The sequence below is a fragment of the Callithrix jacchus genome, chromosome 16 (genome assembly GCF_049354715.1).
Source record: "Callithrix jacchus isolate 240 chromosome 16, calJac240_pri, whole genome shotgun sequence".
Lineage (NCBI taxonomy): Eukaryota > Metazoa > Chordata > Mammalia > Primates > Cebidae > Callithrix > Callithrix jacchus.
Window position 1 is genome coordinate 96,776,321 of NC_133517.1, and position 21,013 is coordinate 96,797,333.

At 41.5% G+C, this 21,013-nt stretch overlaps 2 protein-coding genes and 1 long non-coding RNA gene across 17 annotated transcripts in view; 1 reads left to right on the forward strand and 2 right to left on the reverse strand.

The window, feature by feature from the left end:
- The window catches only part of SPAG1 (sperm associated antigen 1), a 74,545-nt gene extending 72,749 nt beyond the window's left edge, over nt 1–1,796 (reverse strand). The window contains exon 1 of one of the 2 annotated variants that reach the window (XM_035276618.3): nt 1,728–1,796. The gene's annotated coding sequence lies outside the window, so the exon portion shown is untranslated. Of the gene's footprint in view, nt 1–1,239 lie in introns of both variants that reach the window. The other variant, XM_035276619.3, reaches the window with a different exon arrangement.
- FBXO43 (F-box protein 43) overlaps nt 1–21,013 on the forward strand; it is an 88,329-nt gene that overhangs the window by 46,788 nt on the left and 20,528 nt on the right. For 12 of the 14 annotated variants that reach the window (XR_008477015.2, XR_013528181.1, XR_004735125.3 and 9 more), the window contains exons 1-3: nt 13,377–14,164; nt 17,051–18,536; nt 20,442–20,544. Coding sequence is in view for 8 of the 14 variants with exons in the window: in XM_054246374.2 (XP_054102349.2) it covers nt 14,080–14,164; nt 17,051–18,536; nt 20,442–20,544 (1,674 nt within the window). In the remaining 6 variants the exon portion in view is untranslated. Of the gene's footprint in view, nt 1–13,376; nt 14,165–17,050; nt 18,537–20,441; nt 20,545–21,013 lie in introns of those variants that run through there. The other 2 variants (XM_035276620.3, XM_035276621.3) reach the window with 2 other exon arrangements.
- Nucleotides 6,343–9,162, reverse strand: LOC100415062 (RNA polymerase II, I and III subunit K). Its single transcript, XR_614670.5, has 4 exons — nt 9,107–9,162; nt 8,392–8,461; nt 7,892–7,984; nt 6,343–7,040 (listed from the first exon to the last, which is right to left on the reverse strand). It is a non-coding gene; the product is annotated as an RNA polymerase II, I and III subunit K (long non-coding RNA).

Here is a 21,013-nt window from a genome sequence, read left to right on the forward strand (position 1 = left end):
GACTGAGCAAGACTCCATCTCAAAAACAAACAATAAACCAAGAAGTAGCAATGGGTCTAATTCATAGAAGTATTTCTTTCAACCCTCTGGGCGTCTGGTCATATATTAGACCTCTGCAGAAAAAGAGGACACTGTCCACTTCTCCAAATTCCTGCCAGCTTTGACTTAGGTATAAGATACAGATGACAGTTCTTAGACTTCAGGATGAGATCCAGCTGAGAAATCAGATGTGGCTTTCACACCATTCCTGCAGGGCCTATTGATGAATGGCTTCCATGACAAGGATAACCTTAAGGGGCAGAAGTTACAGGAAAGCAAGATGAAGAACTTGTAAATTATTGTTGCTGCCCAGAATAGAATGGGTTGCCCTAGGAGTACTTTTCCAAAGAGCTGGGGGATCTTTGGTGGAAGACCTGTAAACATGGGATTAAAATAGATTATCTTGAATTGAAGGTATTTTGCAACCCCTGAGATTTTATGATTTCAATAAAATATGATTAAAAACATATAAAATGACAGAGCCATCTCTCTCTCTTTTTTTTTAATTGAGAAGGAGTTTCGCTCTTGTTACCCAGGCTGGAGTGCAATGGCGCGATCTCGGCTCACTGCAACCTCTGCCTCCTGGGTTCAGGCAATTCTCCTGCCTCAGCCTCCTGAGTAGCTGGGATTACAGGCACGCGCCACCATGCCCAGCTAATTTTTTGTATTTTTAGTAGAGACGGGGTTTCACCATGTTGACCAGGATGGTCTCGATCTGTTGACCAAGTGATCCACCCGCCTCGGCCTCCCAAAGTGCTGGGATTACAGGCGTGAGCCACCGCGCCCGGCCTCAGAGCCATCTCTTACCTAATCAAATGAATTTCATTCTGAACACCCTTTTAACATTTCTGAGAATCTTTTTGTTTTAAAGACTAGTCAAGTGCAGTAGTGAGAACAGACAAAGTACAACAAGGAGTTGGCTCTAAAACTGAACAGTCAATTGGGAGAACTCAGTACCTTTGGACCAAGTCTCTCTGAGAATCCTTTTTGAAAACTACCATGCTTTTTTTTTTTTTTTGTTTTTCTTTCTGTAAGATACACCTTTTCAAGATTACCGAATGTCCATCCCAAGTTCCAAAAAGCAAGTTATACGATACATTAGAACTCTTCCGCCTCTGTTCGCAAAGTCCTTGTCTCGAATTGGGAAAATCTTGGGTCCTAGCTGGATGTAATTGCTCCCCCATCCGGATCTATACGCACCTCCCTATCTCGTGGCCAGTTTGCTAATCCCTCCAGTGCAAAGTGCTCCGGCCTAGTAACGCGGAAAGCTGGGTCTGTCCCACCGAGGCACCGTCTTCCCTACACAGGGCCGAGCGCCCCCTGCAGCCAGAGACCGAAAAGGAAACGGCATCCTCGGCCGTAGCAACGGTCTCTGTGTACAGCGGCGCCGGGACCCGGCAGCCCCACAGCCCCGCCGCGACGGTCTCCGATCTCTCCCCAGCCCCCGTGGCTTGGGTCACCAGGGCCGAGCGCGCCGCTGGGCCCGGGAACTCCGGCGTCGCCACCGCGCCCCGATACCCGACACCGTCCCCCGCGGCCTGGAAAGCCCCGCGCGTTCCCAGGCCTGGAAGGACGTCCACGTCACGGCTCCCTCTCCCTCGCGGCCCACCGCCCCTTCCGCCCCGGGAGGGAAGGACTGAGATGCGACGCATCCTGTTCCCAGCCCGCAGGTACAGACAGGCACTCACCTGGTTATCAGCGCCCCGCCTCGGGGAGGTCGAGGCCGCTGCCACAGCTCCGGCTACGGCGCACGTGACGAGGGAGGGGCGGGGCCAGAGGCCACAGGGCCTGTTGGTCACGCCTCTGCCACGCCCCGACCCGCTGCCCCGCCCATCTGCCCACTGGCCCCAGGTTCACCCTTCGCCGCCTTCATTGGCAGTGGGCCATTTGAGCCATTTTTTTTTTTTTTTTTTATGAGTGATAATATGCAGTGTTTGGTTTTACAATTTCAAATTAGATCACACTTGTATTAGTATCATATTTTTACATAGCAAATAAGCCCATCATGGGTGAAAAGCATTCTAGAAAGGGGAATGAACCAGTAAAATGCAGAGACATTCAGATACTAGGGTAAGGGAAATCACAGTATCATAGTTCTGGTTGGGACTTTACCGATTATCTAACTCAGAACACTGGGTGCTAAAACCAGAAAATCATGAGGCAAACCAGGATCACTGTTAACTCTAGCAGTCCTCTTTCAGTCACGGCCATCACCCCTAGCATCCGCCAGGCACAGGGGCTCACGCCTGTAATCCCAGCACTTCGGGAAGCCGAAGCGGGAGGATGGCTTGAGGCCAGTTCGAGACCAACCTGGGCAACAAAGTGAGAGCCTGCCTCTAAAAAAAAAATTATTTAAATATAATTTTTTATTTTTTATGTATTTATTTTTTTGGAAGCAGAGTCTTGCTCTATCGCCCAAGCTGGAGTGCAGTGGCATGATCTTGGCTCACTGCAACCTTGGCCTCCCAGGTTTAAGTGATCCTTGTGCCTCAGCCTCCCGAGTAGCTGGGATTACAGGCGCCCACCACCACACCCGGTTTTTTTGTATATTTAGTAGAGATGCATTTCACCATGTTGGCCAGGCTGGTCTTGAAATCCTGACCTCAAGTGATCTGCCCTCCTCAGCTTGCGAAAGTTCTGGGATTACAGGTGTGAGCCACCATAGACACCTGGCCCATAAATAAGTTTTCAAAACGCTGTTACTGTTCTGTTATCCTGGACTGCTCTATTCCCTGCTAAGTAAATTGATCTCCTATTTAACTACTATAAAAAGTAATTAAAAATTCAGAGTTGTTGAGAAATGCTGAGTGTATGACAAAATGTCATCTGCTAAGAACAATGGCAAGGAGAACCTAGCCGCTCCCCACCCCCAGTGGATAACTACTTGGGGCATTCTAAAGTGGCAAGACAGTATATGTAAACCATACACCGGTTAAAACAATTCTTTAAGCACAGGACATGTGACCCAGCCCCCGTGGCTCCCTCGTGGAGAATACTTTCCAGTTGGTCTGTGATCCGTGGTAAGCAGGCACCAGCTGCCTACCTAGTTTATGTTGCTGCTGTGAGAAAACACAGAACACCTGTTTGTTAATAATAATCACCTGTTCACAGAGAATAACTAATGTGGGTCAGCCTGGAATGCTGTCAGCCCTCTGAGGCTCTCATCTCAGAAGACTGTTGGTTCCCCCAGATAATCCCACTTTGCTGTACTATCTGGGTGTCTGCTTTTTAATTCCTTCAGCACTGCCTGGGTGGGGGTCTCTACGGCCTAGTTCGTCTCGGTACAGAGTGCATTGCAACCAAGATTCACTTACCTCTTCCTCTTTAAAAAAAGAGTAAATCACAGACAAGGTTCCCTCTTTCTTTTCAAGCATCCACATTTTCTGAGTGGTGGTTATGAGTCAGGCACCAAATGCAGCACAGGGATGAAAAGGTGAATAAGACAAAATAGCAATACAGATGAGATGAATAAAACGATAGTGGTTACTTGTCTGGAAATTTCAGTTTTATAATTTCAAACTAGTTAAAATAGATGAATATCGAAGTTCATTTACAGTGCCTGGCAGTTCTGTAAATATATTTCTCTTTCCCTTTTGCACTTTACAGCCCTGCAGTCTGCTACCAAACACTGTTAGTGGCAAAAATTCTAATGCTCAGCAGGACACAGTGGCTCATGTCTGTAATCCCAGCACTTTGGGAGGCCAAAACGGGCAGATTGCTTGAGCCCAGGAGTTCAGACCAGCCCGAGCAATATAGTGAGAGGCTGGCTCTATAAAATAAAAAATTTAAAAAATGATCACTTTAGTGATCTTCATAGAGGTAAAAGAAGATATCATCCAAGAAACAAGGAGATAAAGTGAGGCCTGGTAAAGTTACTTAGCTAGATAACAAGGGGTGGTGTATTTGGATCCAAAGCCTTGCACCAAAGCCCTTATTGTTTACTGATCTCTTAATTACTAACTAATCCATCAGTAAGTCCCATTGGCTCAACCTCAAAATGTAACTCACAGCCAGATACTTATCACCTCCACAACTACGGCCCTGGCCCAGCCACCATTACCTCTAATTATTACAGATGGTCTCGTTTCCTTGCTGCCACCTGCCCTATATAGTCTATTCTCATATAACAGCCTAGTAATTCTTCATGCCGCTCTCCTGCTTACTGTCCCAATGGCTTCCCATCACAACACCCTAAGTGAGCTGACCTCTTCTGTCCACCTCTGCAACCTCATCTTCTCCCACTATCCCTCCTGTCATGAAGTTTGAGTCACATGGGCTTGATTCTGAAGTGGGAACAGGATTAAGCTCACTTTTCACCCCAGAGCTTTTACATGGGGTGTCTTCCCTATTTCGGTGTTGCTCTTTCTCATCCTTCTATCCTCTGCTCAAATAACCACTCCACCTGAACTTCTAACACAGAACTCATTCTAAGGAAGGGTGAGGACATGGATGTATTATGTATGATGAGGCAACTTGTCACCCAGTCTGGAGTGCAGTGGTGCATCTTGGGTCACTGCAACCTCCACTTCCTGGGTTCAAGCAATTCTCATGCCTCAGGCTCCCAATTAGCTGGGATTATAGGCACACACCACCATAACCAACTAATTTTTTGTATTTTTAGTAGAGAAGGAGTTTCGCCATGTTGGTCAGGCTGGTCTTGAACTCCTGAGCTCAAGCGATCCTCCTGCCCTGGCCTCCCAAAGTGCTGGGATTACAGGTGTGAACCACTGTGCCCAGCTTTCATTTTTTAATTTTTCATAAGTCCAATCTTTTACAATAGCTATCTTAAACCACTGTTTCCTCCATATGCCTTATGACTACTTGTAATCATAATTCCTCCACTTTGATAATGAAACTGAAAATAAAGTGAACTGGCCATTGAGTGGCAAGACTGGATTTGAAATCTTCATTTAGTGCTTTTCAGTGTGTCCAGTCAGTAAGCCGTTAACAGGGTGCCAAGTTATGTGCTAACATCAAGCTCAAGCTTATTAATTTTCCTATTTTAGAGCACTACTCAAAAGAATGTTTTTAAGGCCATTTTATGTCAGTAAAATTACTTCCAGTTTCTAGATGAAGGGAGCACAAAAAGGTAAGTGGCTGAGAGCAGACTGAGTTCCCAGCTGTAATACTTTTTGCATTAAATTCTTCTGCCCAGTTAGCCAGGTAACAATATTCAATTAAACTACTGATATGAAAAGGACTTAGTCTAAAATTTAGAAGAATTAACAACAGTGTAACTCTCTTATCCCATAAGTTGGGGTTTATCTGTTTAGGGAACTGTCATAAAGAGATAACATGTATTGGGATTCCCATATCTAAAAAGTTCAAGAAGGAATATACCAGAATTATAAAATTAAGACAGCTCAATTTTATTGCCAGCCTGGGCAATGTAGTGAGACCTCAGCTCTACTAAAAATCAAAAGAATCAGCCAGCTTGGTGGTGTGTGCTTGCAGTCCCAGCTATTCAGGTGAGAGGATTCTGAGTCTGGGAGATGAAGGCTGTACTAAGCTATGATCATGCCACTGCACTGCACAACTCGCTCCTCCGAGAGAGAGACATTGTCTTAAAAAAATAATAATCTCAGCATGGCAGTATCTCATATAGCATGCAGTAAATTTATAGAATATATGAAGATGGTAGTAAAAATAGAGGTGTTTTTTACAAAACCATGGACAATATTTTGAATGTCAAACACAGACATAGCTATTAATAAAGTTGAAATACATCAGATCTTCAAATTGCATGTCAGGCTGGTCAACATGACATTCCAGAACCATGGAATCCCTGAACAGAATCTCGTATAGTTACCATTAAATCAACATCCCTAAGATCAAGGCTAAAGATTTAAACATTAATCCAGTAATTCAATGTAAACCAATGCTCTCTTTCCCAACCCTTGACTCAGGGTGTTGCTCAGTCCATCAGGCTGGAGTGCAGTGGCACGATTATGGCTCACTGCAGCCTCAAACTCTGGGACTCAAGTGATCCTCCCACCTTAGCCTCCCGAGTCACTGCCTCTTCTTTTTGCATCCTAAAAGCAGAACTGACTTTAATGAGTGATTACACCTGTGAAACTGCACTTGGCTTAATAGCCTGCTTCTTTGCTTGGGGTTGATTTTGCCTTACAGAAGGTAACAATTTAAGTTTCCCTTCATTATTCTGAGATTTAAGAGTCAAGCATTACATGAAAATAAAGGCCTATACCAAGTAATAAATGAAAAACTGAACTCAAGATGATGTATGCATACTGACACCAAGCACAATGGTATACTCCATATCCAATGAAACAGTGACACAGAACAGTGGTTTCCAATAAATTTATTTAATCAGAACTTCAAAGGGTTCTAGAAACTTGCATTTTTAACAAGCACTGCAGATGATTCTAGGTTTTCATTAAAAGTGTGATTCAGGTAAGCAACTTTACCCTTAATTGTGTGTCAGATTACATATAGAGTAAAACAAAAAGTCGTGTAATGGAACAAAAAATTGCTTTAACAAAATAGTAGTAAATACAATTGGTCTTAAAAATAAAATCATATATATATAGTTGTATTCCTAAGTACAGCAGTACCTCACTCATTCCAAGTTTCCTTTCTGTGGTTTCAGTTACCTGTAGTCAACTACATTCAAAAATAGGTGAGTACTGTACACTGTATAAGAAGGTATTTTGAGAGCAACAAAGACCAACCACATTCATGTAACTTTATTACAGTATGTTATCATTGTTCTATTTTATTAATCTCTTGTTATGCCTAATTTATACATTACACTTTATCATCGGTGTGTATATATAGAAAAAAGGTGTATAAAGGTTTGGTACTATCTGAGGTTTCAGGAGTCCACTGGGGGCCTTGGGATGCATCCCCTGAAGATAAGGGGAAACTACTGTATGCAAAATCGAAAGCTATACAACAATTAAAAACATTGAGAGAGCAAATCTAAGTATAAGTGAAGACATTCCGCTGAATTCCCAGGTTTCATCGAGCATCAAAAACCACCACTGGATTAATCTGAGTTAAGGACAAAAAAGGTACTTAAAATTATTAATATTGAAGATTTCAAAGTCACTTTGTCTCTGCAGTAAGCTGGTTTGTTATTTAACTTAAAATGCAAACAACAGAATTCACTATTTACTATGACAACTTGAGATAAACTAAAAACACTTTCAAATTTTATCTGCACCTTTTCCATGATAAAATGTAAACACTAACGCAGGCCAGGCGTGGTGGCTCACGCGGGTAATCCCAGCAGGCAGACCTGTATTACAGCTCACGCCTGTAATACAGTATACATAGCATTTGTATTTCTCCCTGTGAAATTTAGCTTGTCCATAAATTCAAGCTCAAGAATGAGTGCTTATATAAATACAGTCATGCACCCATGATGTTTTGGTCAAAGACGGATCCCATATAAACAGGGGTTGCATAAGACTATACTATATTTTTGCTGTACCTTTTCTATGTTCAGATATACGAAAACCATTGTATTACAATTGTCTATAGCATTCAGGTTTATAGCCTAGCAGCAATAAGCTATACCATATAAGCTATATCCTGTGTATGTATAGCAGGGTATACAGCCTAGGTTTCTGCAGGAATGATGAAACTGCCTAAGGACACAATTCTCAGAATGGACACCTATCCTCAAGCTTAACTGCAATCCCTAAAAAGTAAATTAATGAAAACCAAAATCAACTAGTATTATTTATTTAAAGCCTACGCATTGATCCATGAAAATGCTAATCACGTTTATTTGTACTGTAATCCAAGAAGTTATCATTTTAACCAGAAATTAATCTTTATCAACCCCAGGATCCTACCTCATATTTAGAAAGCATAGTTAAAAGGATACATCTTTTAGTCCTTTTCTTGTACATTATTCTGTATCCACATTCTCTGCATCTGATTGGATCCCTAGATTTTATTTCATTTTCTGTGTGACATTCTAGAATTTTTTTTTTAAAAAAAGGACATTTAGTCAATGCCTAAAAGAAAACTATTAGAAATTATCTTAACTATACTTTTCCCCTAAGGCAATCCGAAGCACGAAAATATACTCAATCTCAAGGGTCTGTTGCTATTCTGAAATGTATTAAGTAGGAAAGAAAAGTGTTGTAGGCAATGCACATTTCCAGGAGAGAGAATGAAATCTCAACCGTTGTTTTTCCAGTTAGTAAACTGCAGACCCAAGACGAACCCAGGTCTACCGACCTCCACGAGATTTTTTTTTTATGGTTGCTAAAGTTATCTACTTTATAACTTAGAAGATCAGTAACTCATTCAAGCAAAGAACAAATTAAACAATTTCAAAAAAAATTAAATATTCTTACTTTATGTAAGTGCTACTCTTACCTCCACAGATATATATCATTGGTTGCTGCTTTGGAGGTTGAACGTCCTTCTGAGTGTCCATTGTTAGCCCCTGAAATCACAGACTCAAATACTGAATATATCAAAAGGGCTTCTCACAAGTCCAACCGGGACCATTTTTCTCAAGAAAAGCTAAAAGGATCCCAATTCCTAATCGTTCTTTTCCCCCAAATCCTGTGGGTTAGGTCTCAAGGACAAAACGCATACACACAAGTGTTGAGCGTCTACGCCGAACTGGACACAATTATAACTACTTCTTACATGTTATGCCATTATAATCTTCATAACAATCCTAGAAGACATCACTCTTATTTTACAGATGAAGCGACCGAGACTTAGACATGTTAACTTCTGCAGGATCCCTCAGCTACTAAAAGGCAAAGGAATACAGATTTGACTGCAAAGCTCACATCTTTAACAAAAGCTGTATTTTCCCAAACTCTACCCGAAGTTAGCCAAAAACATTATAGCCCTCAACTGGGGAACAGACTAACGGAAGAGAAGAACAATGAAGTAACTCTACCAGCGAAACATCTAAACTAAAAAAATATACAGGGAAAAGAGTGACAGCATGGACTGTACACCCAGCCTCTCTCAACTCTACCCCAACACTGGACCTTTTTACCCCAAGTCTCTTTCCAGTTTGGGCCCAAATACCCACCACAAACCTCAACAAACCCGCCAACTCGCTACCTACGCAACACGGGAAAGTCTCTCCGCGTTTCCAAACACGATCCGGCTCGTCTCAGAGTCGAGACCAACTTCCGGCGCGGGTGTATGACGCACAGTGGAGTCGCTCTCCGCCTCTTCCGTCCTGGGTGCGGCCAGGGAGCCCGGATTGCGCAAAGGCGGTAAAGCCGGGCCCACTGTCTGCTACACTCTACGGGTGTAGATGCCTGTTTGGCCTCCAGCTATTTTAATTTTTCAGGAGAGCAGTGCATTTTGAAAGTTACGCAAGTCCAAGGCGTCGTGTTGTCTTTGACTAATGTAGTGGTACAAAGTAACACTTTTCCAGAAGGGTAGACGGTTAGGAAAAAAACCTAGGTGATGGCGTCCGAGAAGTATCAGGCTGGCTGTCACTTCGACGATCATAGAAAAATCGACTACACCAATGATTTTCACGTAGAAAAACGCTTTCCAGATTGTTTTTAAAAATTGTTTGATGCCTGTGCTGGGGCAGTGGGGCAGCTGCCTCCTATCCTTCTCATGGCTTGTTTTGCTTTCTGTCCCTTTCTCTCACAGGCTACTGTCACATCCGTCTCCCAGTCCTTTTACTTGTTTTAAAGCAAAGGCTAGCGTGACGGTAGCTACACGAACAACTCCCACTTTAAGAGATTTTGGTAGCTTTCCCTGTCCACTCAACCTCCCTCCGTCCTGTGTATTCCACCATAGAAGAACAAAGTGCTCTGCTTGGTGGAGGTGCGTTCTTTCAAAGCTCAAAATTTCAATAGGATGGATCAGTTAGCTTCAGAATGTTTCAATTTGTTTCCTTTTTTCCGCAGCAGATATTTTACTTAGTAGGGTGAAAAAAATGAAGCTACTTAAAAATTTCAGAAATACCTTAAGCGTTAATAACTATGTTAAAGAAAGAAGCAGGCGTTCTTTCTCCCAACGCGCACTTGGTCTTTGATATTTTATTAAGCAGGTTATGCTCCTTTCGGGCCCTCCGTCCAGAAATTTGAGAGCTTTGAGCTTCATGTTTCACTTCCAGAAGTTCAGACTCCTGTTGCATCTCCACAGACCAGCTTGAGAGATGTAAGCAGATCTTTCCAGGAAGATGCCATTTAAAACCTTTCAGGGAAGCCCAGTAGTTCCTGGCTTCTTTCTTCGTAGACAGGCTAACAGAGCATAATATTTTAACCATAATCCCTGTTACAAAATACCTCTCCTTTTAACCAAGGAGGTGATCTAATACAAGAGGCACAATAGGCTTCCCTATAAGAACTATTAGATAGAACCATTGTTATCCTAAGATGACAGAGTGAGCCCCAAAGTCAAACTTTCATATTTGCAAGGTATCTTGTATTCTAACTCTCCAGTTAAAATATCAAGATAATTCTGGCACAGAACAATTCATGGCGATCAGAATGGATCAACATATGTAGAGTACAAATGGGTCCTGGGACCCTACAGAAGGGCAAGGTAATGACAAGTCATAGCAAGGAGATAAAGAATTTCGACAAGAATTTATGTTGGTGTTAGTTCCCAATCCAACATGCTCTTTCCTATCAACAGAGACTGGTAGTTTTAGGATCACTACGGAGTACGGTCAACGTAAGCTACTTTATTGTCAATGATAGCATTAACTAACTTTTTCTGTTTGACATGACAGACATTATTGCATTGCTCTGTTCTAATGGGGATAGTTGTCTTGCCATCCTGGACAATAGTGCTTTTAACTCTTTATTAAGAAGGTTATGGAAATGGAAGTTGCTGTTTTTTCCCTGAATCTCTGTCTTTCCTTTTTCCTTGGTTATATTCACTTAAATATATCCAGATAGCTTGAATATTATGGTGATTTGGGAAATCTCCCATTACGTTTTATGGGATGGTCCCAAAAGAAGCATTAGATCTTGTGGCAGGTATGTTTTAGAGTTCTCAAGTCAATGATGGGATGACACCCAATGCAAGAAAGGAAAGCAAAGGGTAGGCACAGTGGTTTATGCCTGTAATCCTAGCACTTTGGGAGGCTGAGGCAGGCAGATCACTTGAGTTCGGGAGTTTGAGAGAAGCCTGGCCAACATGGTGAAACCCTGTCTCTACTAAAAATACAAAAAATTAGCCAGGAGTGGTGACATGCACCTGTAATCTCAGCTATTCAGAACACTGAGGTGCAAGAATCGCTCGAACCCAGGAGGTGGAGGTTGCAGTGAGCTGAGGTTGCCCCACTGTACTCCAGCTGGGTGACAAGTGAGACTCCATCTCAAAAAAAAAAAAAGGAAGCAAAAGGCAAAAGACTGTGATGAGTAAAGAATATGAAAGTACAGCTCAGCAGCTTAAATCTGGAGTAAGTAAAGCTCAGGCAAACTATATGTAACTTGGTGTCTTTTTGCCCATTTTTAGGTGGGGATAGGTGACAATGATTCTTCCTTGAACAATATAAAGGAGATGTGATATGAGATGGTCATTTACTCCTCAGTCATAATAAAATATCTCAAGAAAAATTAACTGGAGAAAAAGAAAAGGGTAATGTTTAAATGGTTTTGTGGTTACGTGGATTTTATTTAACCATAGGCCAAATTCCCTGCCCTGTCATTGGGGTGGAGATGGGGAGCAGACATTAAACAAAACGAGTAGATAATATGGGATTTTAGAAGGTAATAAATTACACAGAGAAAATTCAGCAGAATTCTGCAAGAGGATTGCAAATGTGGGGCAGGAAAGGGCAAAATGGCTGTAATAGAGATTTGTTTGAAGAGGGTACTATTCACTCTACCAGGGAGTGTGGCGTAGGCTTCAGAAAGGCGCTGTCTTGAAGAATGTGTAATTCATTCATTCTTTACAGTCCTACAGGTACCTCAAACGTAACAGTCTCACATTAAATGCTTCTTATTGTCTCCCAAGCCTATACTCTTCACTGCCTCACTTCTTGTCCCATGCAGTTGATTCTGCTAACTGAATATGTCATGTCTTGGTTCTGCTCCATCCCGCTGCCTTCTGGAGAAACGCAGTAGCTCCCTACTGGTCTCCTGGCAGCCACCCTTGCCTCTCTTCATTCTGTCTTCCATTCTGCCACCAGAGTGGACTTTCTAAAATGCTCTTCAGAATGTTAACATGCAACCAGAACTCTCCAAGACTTAGCTTCTTAACTTCTCAAGAATTTTCTCTAATCCGTTCCTCCAACAACTCTTAGTTTCTGCCTATAACAAATTATCTGCAGTTTCTCTATGTGCCCAACTGCTCTTGCACATTTTGTTTTGAGTCTGAAATTTTCCTGCCCTTGCACATTTTAAGTTTGGAATTTCCTGTTGTCTGCCGTTTAAACTGCCACTTGTACATCAAAATCTGTCTCATGCCATGGCCTTTAGGCACTGTACTTTCTTCTGCAATAGGGTTAAGCTGATTCCTCTTTCCTCTGTGTTGCTACTGTTCCTCTGTCAGAGCACTTGCTCTGTGCCAATGAGCTCCTTAACAGCAGTAAGTATGCCTTTGTCAGCTTTGTATTCCCAGTTCCTTGCCCAGTAATGGGCACCTAGTTGGAACTTTATAACCGTTAGTGGCCAGGCTCAGTAGCTCATGCCTGTAATCCCAGCGCTTTGGGAGGCCGAGGCGTGTGGATTACTTGAGATCAGAATTTGAGACCAGCCTGGCCGACATGGCAAAACTCTGTCTCTACTAAAAATACAAAAATTAGCCGGATGTGGTGGTGGGCGACTGTAATCCTAGCTACACAGGAGGCTGAGACAGGAGGATCATTTGAACCTGGGAGGTGGAGGTTGCAGTGAGTTGAGATCATGCCACTGCACTCCAGCCTAGGTGACAGAGTGAGACTCTGTCTCAAAATAATAATAACAATTGGTTAATGAGTTTGATTTTGGATGACTTAGGGACATCCAGATGGAGAAATGTCCAGTCAGAGAAGAGTGGTGGTCGTGTCTGTTAGTGGCTTGAAAGCGATGGTTGAAGTTCTGAATGTGAATTAAGCATGGGATGATAAACTAATGGCATCCCACTGTAGGCCATGTTAGCCTTTCTAAATACGGTAATGCTTCCCAAAGTGGGAATTGGTAGAGGAGGAGCCTTTCTGACTCGCCTCGGGCGGCTGCAGGGGTGACAGAGAGAGTGGATGCTCCTCCCGCGTAGGCGAAGTCTGAGGGCGGCCTGGCGGGGGCGCTGCGGAGCCGGAGGCAGGGGCGGGGCGGGGCGGCGCGGGGCGGGGCGGCGCGGCGCGGGGCGGCGCGGGGCGGGGCGGCGCGGGGCGGGGCGGGGCGGGGCGGGGTTGAGCGTAGCGGTTACTCCGGGCGGGCAGTTCAAACAGGAGGAGGGTCAGGCGGCTGCCCCACTCGAAGCTGGCGTGGGGGTTGCCATAGCCCGCATCCCAGGGGACGAGGCCGAGGCTCTTCCCTGGCGCTTTCAGCGGCGGCTGCCCGGCTCCTCTCCCACCTGTGCTCCTCGGCGCCTCGCCCGGCTCCGCGGCCTCCAGGCGGGCGGCGCGGGGATCCCAGACGAGTATCAGCTAGCGGGTCTCCAGGCGGCCCTGGCCGCAGCCCCGGCCCCGTGTCCCCTGTGCCTTGCAGGTGCTGAGCCTAGGGAGGCCGGCGCACGGCAGCCCTCACTCCTCCGCTCCAGGTGACGTCTGCCCGCCCCCCGCCGCTGGCTTTCTGGGCCCAGCGGTTCTTTGACGCCCTGGTGAGACCGTTACCCACCCGCCCTCCATAGCTCCTCGGGGGAGTCAGTGCCGGGCTGCAGCACACATTGCCTTTGCAGGGACCCGACTTTGGGGAGTTTGCTCAGGTCCCAGTCCAGCTAGAGAAAACAAGGATATTAAGAGAACTACTTTCTGGAGGGCTGAAGGAAATTCAAAATGATTTAGACCTTCTCATGTGTTAGAAATAATCCCTGCGGCATGCACCCTGCGTCCCCTTCGACTTTGAGCAACCATCGTGCTGCTGCACCTTCCCATTAATTGTTCGAACGAAAGCTTTTCTCTTTAAGTGACATTACTTTGGCATGAATTTTAAAGGCAAAAATGAGAGAATTTCTTGTTTGGAAGCCTACATAACTTTGACGTCCAAGAGATCCAGATTTACTGATGGTAAGAGTTTCCACTTTAACAAATGAGGGATATTTCGGTTTAGTATGAGTATTTAATTCTCTGATTTGATAGGTGCTTTTTTTTTTTCTTTTAAAGAATACTTTAGGGAAAACCAGCCTTTTATCAGAAGCCTGGTTTTTAAAATGAATGTCAAACTATCAAAGAGGCTTGATTGATTTATCGGTGAACTGTTGGATCCTGAAAATACAACAGACAGTCCATGATTTCGCATGAATAATTTTAAAATTAAGTTGTGAAGAACCATATTTGGGACCAACGTCTTGGGGTAGTAGAAAGATGAAAATGATAGTGGAGAAAGGACATTGGAGGCAACTTCAAGTGTGTAGATTAGCAAATTTTTTTTCTTTCCCTTCTAAAGTAGAAATGAACAATTTTTTTTTAAGAGATGGGTTCTCACTATGTTGCCCACGCTGGTCTCAAACTCCTGGACTCAAGCGTTTCTCCCGCCGCGGCCTCCTAAAGTGCTGGGATTACAATCGTGAACCACTGGCCAGATTTTGGATAACGTTTTAGGGGAAAGAGGTAATATCTGCATTCCCCACTTTGTTTTTAACAATTTGCCTCTTAGTTTCCTAAATTCTAGCATTGTGAGACACCTAGTGGTGAAGTAGCTGTATAGTTGTCATAACGATGGCTCACGCCTGTAATCCCCAGCCCTTTGGGAGACCAAGGTGGGTGGATCACCTGAAGTCAGGAGTTCGAGACCAGCCTGGCCAACATGGCGAATCCCTGACTCTACTAAAAATACAAAAATTAGCCGGGCATGGTGGTGGACGCCTGTAATCCCAGCTACTGGGGAGGCCGAGGCAAGAGAATCTCTTGAACCTGGGAGGCGGAGGCTGCAGTGAGCGGAGATCATACCACTGCACTCCAGCCTGGGCAACAGGAGTGAGACTCTATCTCAAAAAATAATAATAATAATAAATAATAAAAATAGAAAAATAAAAGGTCTGTGACCGAATTTTACCAAATTGAGTAAAATGTGTTATTTAACAGAATTACTTTCAGAGAGGGAGAAAACAGTTCATGGGTGGAGGTGTAATTTGAATATACATTCTATTGTATTAATTTAATATTTGTAAAACAAAATTATTTAAAATATAACAAAATTATAAAAATCAGTTTGATAAATCTTCTTGGCTTGTGACCATGTGCAGAAGTTAGCAGTGATCTGAGAGGATGAAGATCAGAAGGGGACATATATGACATTTATAAAAAACAAGTATAGGCCGGGCATGGTGGCTCACGCATGTAATCCCAGCACTTTGGGAGGCCGAGGTGGGCGGATCACGTGGTCTGGAGATCGAGACCATCCTGGCTAATATGTTGAAACTCCGTCTCTACTAAAAATACAAAAAATTAGCCGGGCATGGTGGCACACGCCTGTAGTTCCAGCTACTCAGGAGTCTGAGGCAGGAGAATCGCTTGAATCCGGAAGGTGGAGGTTGCAGTGAGCCAAGATCACGCCACTGCACTCCAGCCTGGGCAACAAAACGAGACTCCATAAAAAAAAAAAAGTATAGATTTAAAAGGTTAAAAATACTTAAACTTAGTTTAGTAAAAATAATCTTCTAATGATGATCATACCATACCATAAAGAAATAATTTTGTGTTTAGAGTAGCAGTTTGCTTTTGTAACAAAGATCATTCACTCATGTATTTGATAAAATTTCATAAATTACTGTCTTATTACGTTCAACTAAATAGACCTTCCCAGGATCTTTTAATGTAGAAAAATTGTGCATTTACCCTGGAGAAAACTTTGAAACAAAGATAGTCTTCTTAGTGTCCTTTGAATCATCAGGAAAAAAATCAAAAACTATAATAATTTTTAACACTATTTTTTCCAAAATTTCTTAGCTTTAAGATTTAAGTTTCTAAAAATAAGGAATTTGATGATATTGTTGAAAAGGTTAAGGAGTACAATATTTCTTACTGTTATTTCTTGCTCATGTAACTACTGAATAACTTTTTCTTTAAGTAATTGAGTTGCATTCTTTATTTGCAACTTCAAGAATATTTTAAATGGTGGTTTTCTTTATTTGCAACTTCAAGAATATTTTAAATGGTGGGTTTCCCATAAATAGTCTTCCATAAACTGTGAAGTCAAGGCTGGATGACCATGCATCACAAAATATTTAGAAAATGAGATTTGAATGAGTACAACATGCCAGGTGTGAAGTAGCCCTACCTGCGGTGCAGTGGTTCATTTTGGTTAGCTCACAGAGAATGTGTTAGTAGTTCATGGACGAGCCAGAGTGTTTGTCAAGGCTTAAGTCTGCAAATTCAGACCTTGTGAATGGTCATGGGGACTAGGTTTCTACAACAACAGGTCTATGTTACATGTTTGAACATCATTACTCTGGAGTTGTTCAGCCTGATTGCAGATAGAGCTAGTGGCAGCACTCATTATTTGACACATTTCCCAAAGATGTTTAAAAAGTAGCATATAGTGTTTTTTGAGTAGACTAATTTAGGCTGACACAAATAAGCTGGAATATTAAAATGAAAATTGTTTAGTTCTGTGAAAATCATAAGGTAATAATCTAAAAATAATGCTTCTAGGTTTTTTCTCTTTAGGGGTAGTTCAATAAAATATGTGTGCATAGTACTTAGACTATGGTTAATCAAATGATCTTTGAATATTTATAACCTGAACATTTTGGTTTTATGATGTCAAAAACTTGTTTTAAGTAGGATACACATCAGTTTTTTATAGAGGAGAATTGAATTTTTAAAGTAACTTTTCAAAAATTGCCATGTAAGTTTCCATTATCATCTGTACTCATCACAAATAATGTATTTTGGTGTAAGCTGCCTGGATACTCATTTCAAAGGCAGAATAACTTTGTTGTCACTTTGCAGAAACAGAGATTTTGAAGATGTCACAAAGGCACTCAGGTCAAGCTAGCAGTGAAGCAGGAAATGGGGTGGATTGTCCTCCAGTTGTCAACTCCAAGTACTCTACCTTCAGAGATTGTTGTTCCACATCTTCACTTCAAGATAATGGCTACAGTGAGTTAAAATCTTGTAGCTTTGATAATACAGACAAAGACTATCTTGGAAAAAAAGAAAAAGGCCCAGCATTACTACATGAGCACCCTGAAACTTCAAGCCTGGACTTAACACATCCTTTAGAGTCTCCCACCCAAAAAAAGAAATTTATCTTGCTTAGAAAGGAAAAGGATAAAACCCCAGAACTTTGTGAAACACCTAAAATCAGTGACAAAAAATGTTTACCTCGCAGAAGGTTGAATCTATCTTTCTCTCTTCTAAAGGGGGACTTTGAATCACAAAATAGTTCTTTAGAAAGTAGTATAAGCCAAGTTCTCAACTTAGAAAAAAATATTCCAAGCAGTGCTTCAGGTTTGTCCAGGCCAAATAATTTTAGCCCTTTAGTTACTAGCACTTTAAAAACAGAAGAAGTGACTTTGAGCAGTCAAAAATTGAGGCTTAATTTTTCTCAGCAAAAGACTTCCACAATTGATGATTCCAAAGATGATTGTAACCTATTTGAAGTTGACTGTATATCTCCAATTCAAGGCAATAATTTTAAAGACTCTATCACACATGACTTTAGTGATAGCAGTTTATGCATTAATGATGAGAATACATGTCCAGAGCCCCTGGGCTCCTCTGTTAGTGGAACAACTTGTGGAACAGATGAGGACATATTTGTGACTCCAATAAGTAATCTTGTATCAAACATTAAATTTAATGCAATTCAAATACTTTCTCCTTCACCTGAAGTGAAGGGCAATATTTCAACGCCTGAAGACAGTGGTTTTAACTCACTTAGCTTGGAGAAATCAGAATATTCCCTCTCTGACCAGGAGGGTTCTTTTCAAGAACTATTCCAGAAACATAAGGGGACTCCCAAAGTGGGGGACACCATAAGAAAGACAAGGCATCTTAAAAGGTCGAGAAGACTGTCCACCCTTCGGGAGCAAGGCTCACAGTCAGAGACAGAAGAGGAAAAGCAGATTGTCCACCCTGGCTCTGAAAAAAGAGCAGCAGCTGCTTCTGCTATCTCAGAGGGTCAACTGAACAGTGATGAGAGTGGGGATTCAACCTTTAGTTTAAAGAATTTATCAAAGACCCCAGCCTTGCAATTGGTGCATGAGCTCTTCATGAAAAGCAAAAGAAAAAGAAGCCAGCAAAATAGTGGACATGAATTCTTAGAGGAAGGGGATGGGGGGAAAATAGCTGTATTACAGTGTATACTTGCAGGACTGATTGGCAAGAAGATGGGTATAGAAAAACTGGATATCTTAACAGAATTGAAATATAGAAATTTAAAGCATATTCTTGCTATGGTTTTAGATTCCTTGACTGCAGAGAGCCTATGCAGGTAAGAAGTAAGAGTTGTTTATGAAATACAACTTTTTTTTTTAAGTTGGAAAGTTTTTCTGTGACTTGAGTGGTTATCCTTTACTTATTTTCTTGTTTTATTATCTCTATATTTTATTGTCTTATGTCAAAGGTAGTTTAAGTGAACTTCTCAACAGAGCTTGCTAATACAGTTCCTTCTGTTTAAAAGCTTAAGTAGCAATAATATCGTCTCTTTTTTTTGTATAAAGTTCTTATCACTGTCATTTGGAAGGAGAGTTGCTAAAAGTTGAACTTCGAATTTTCAGGAATGCAAGCTCTATTCCATGGAAGTTGTTCGATGATTTATTTAATAGTTCAGATCCTATTGTCAGATTGCAAGTAGTATTAAAGTTATGACACTTGGTCAGAAATAATGTAATGCATTGTGGTGACTGAGAAATGACAATATACAAAGAATACCACTTAATTATTTAAGTTCTAGAATTTAAAAACAATAGTTAGCTTTCATTTTAGGGTTTGATCTTTCCAGAGACCAGGGGAGTGTGGATTATTTAATTTTTATTGTTAACACAGCAGTGAAAGTTAATGACTTTGGGGACTTTCAAGAGATTAGAAACTGAAGAATTTGTGTTCACAGATGTTGCAGTAGAGTGAATGCTGCTACATAATAAACACATTTCAGAGTATTGAGAGTGGGAACTAGGGTTACAAAGACTAAAAGGAGACTCTGTTCATGCCAATTTGGGGGAGTTGCAAGACTATCAGAAGATAAGACCCATGGGAATGCCATGACAGTGAAGTAGAGAAGTCGTGTGGAACCATCATCTATAAGGCAATGGTTATGGAGGAACATGCAGGAAGTTAGTGAGTTTCTTTCTTGATGCCAAGAGTTTTTTATAAGGTGCTTGGATTTTTGTTTTGTTTTTTAGTTTTTGTGGAGATGGGGTCTCACTATGTGTTGCACAGGCTGGTCTGGAACTCCTGGGCTCAAGTGATCCTTCCACCTTGGACTCCCAGAGTACTGGGATTACAGGCGTGAGCCACCACACCCAGCCCTCTTCCCCATTACTGGGTGGCTTTCTGCCTGTTCTTTTCCTTCCCTCTGATCTAGGGCATATTTATCAGCTTAGAGAGAGTCAACAGCAATTGAAGCAGCCATAGTAGCTGGAAGAATAGTGTTGACAACTGGGACTCTCTGTAAGAAGTGACTTCTTTATTTCAATCTTTTTCTGACCTTATTCCCTTTGATTGTTAGAATAACAAAAAAAGACCAGATTAACAGTCAAGGTATTACTTTTTAATAATAATATTGTCAGTTATTGATAAATCAGCAATCACTGGACAAAAATTGTGTTTTTTCTTTAGCTGCTTCATTCTCATAAACTGGTTAATAAAATAGGAACTCTGTGGTGCAACCCATAATAGTATTTATAGTTGGCACTTAGTAATGCCAATGAAGGATTGATTGTGCTTGTGTTTATATAATCAAAACGACAGAGATTTGTTAAACACAGGAATAGGAGAAATTGATAAAACCTCTTGACATCAAGACAATCATTTTCATCTTGTGTTAAAGATGACAATCATTTCCTGCATCTCTTGTTCCAAATTTTTAATGTCACTTTTGAAGTTAAATCCTCTTAGTCTCCCAGTGGACTCATATTGGCTTTATATGACCATTTATAAAAGAGCAATCTATCTGTATTATAATGGCATATGCCTTATATTTTAATAGGACTTCTTTTATATGATGAATCGATATGAAATAACTATGTTGGCCAAGTAATATTCTTATGTAAATTTTTAGGTTTAAATTTACTGCCCCAAATCTTTAAAACAATTTTTTTCTCATTAGTTAGCATATACAACAAAATGTTGATCCTATAAAATGTATACAATATAAGGATGGATATTTTTGTTACAGTGTTTGGAAGGTAAGCAGAAATTGGCGTGAAATTGTTGTTCAAGATAAAAATGCAAATCGGAGGAGGAAATTTTATATTACGCAACTGAAAACAGATTCTGAGGTAATGTATGTAATAATTCTGTAAAATGATTTGTATAAATACATAATAATCTCATGTTGCTAGACAACCTAATTTGGTTTTCCTGTTCTTTTAACCTTTTCCATTTAACAAACATTCACTCATAAATTCTTTAGTTTTCCCAAACTCCATTTTCACCCAGTCTGTAAGTGGAATAGCATCAAGAACATCTTATTGGGATTTGTTGCTGCTTAAGTATATGTGCTCTTAGCAGCATTTGAATACCAGTGATATGCTGAATCCTAATTACAATACGACACCTTTCTAGCATTCTTAATCCAGTCTTTTGAGTGGACATTATGTGCTAGTAGCTGTGCCAGTGCTCACATTACAATGCTGAACATTTCTGACTTGGTTCCTGCTCTTTTGGAGCACACACCTGGGGGTGATATAGGTAAATAGGTGACTACAATCCTGGTGTGTTAGGGGGAGCCCAGAGTTATTTAAAGGA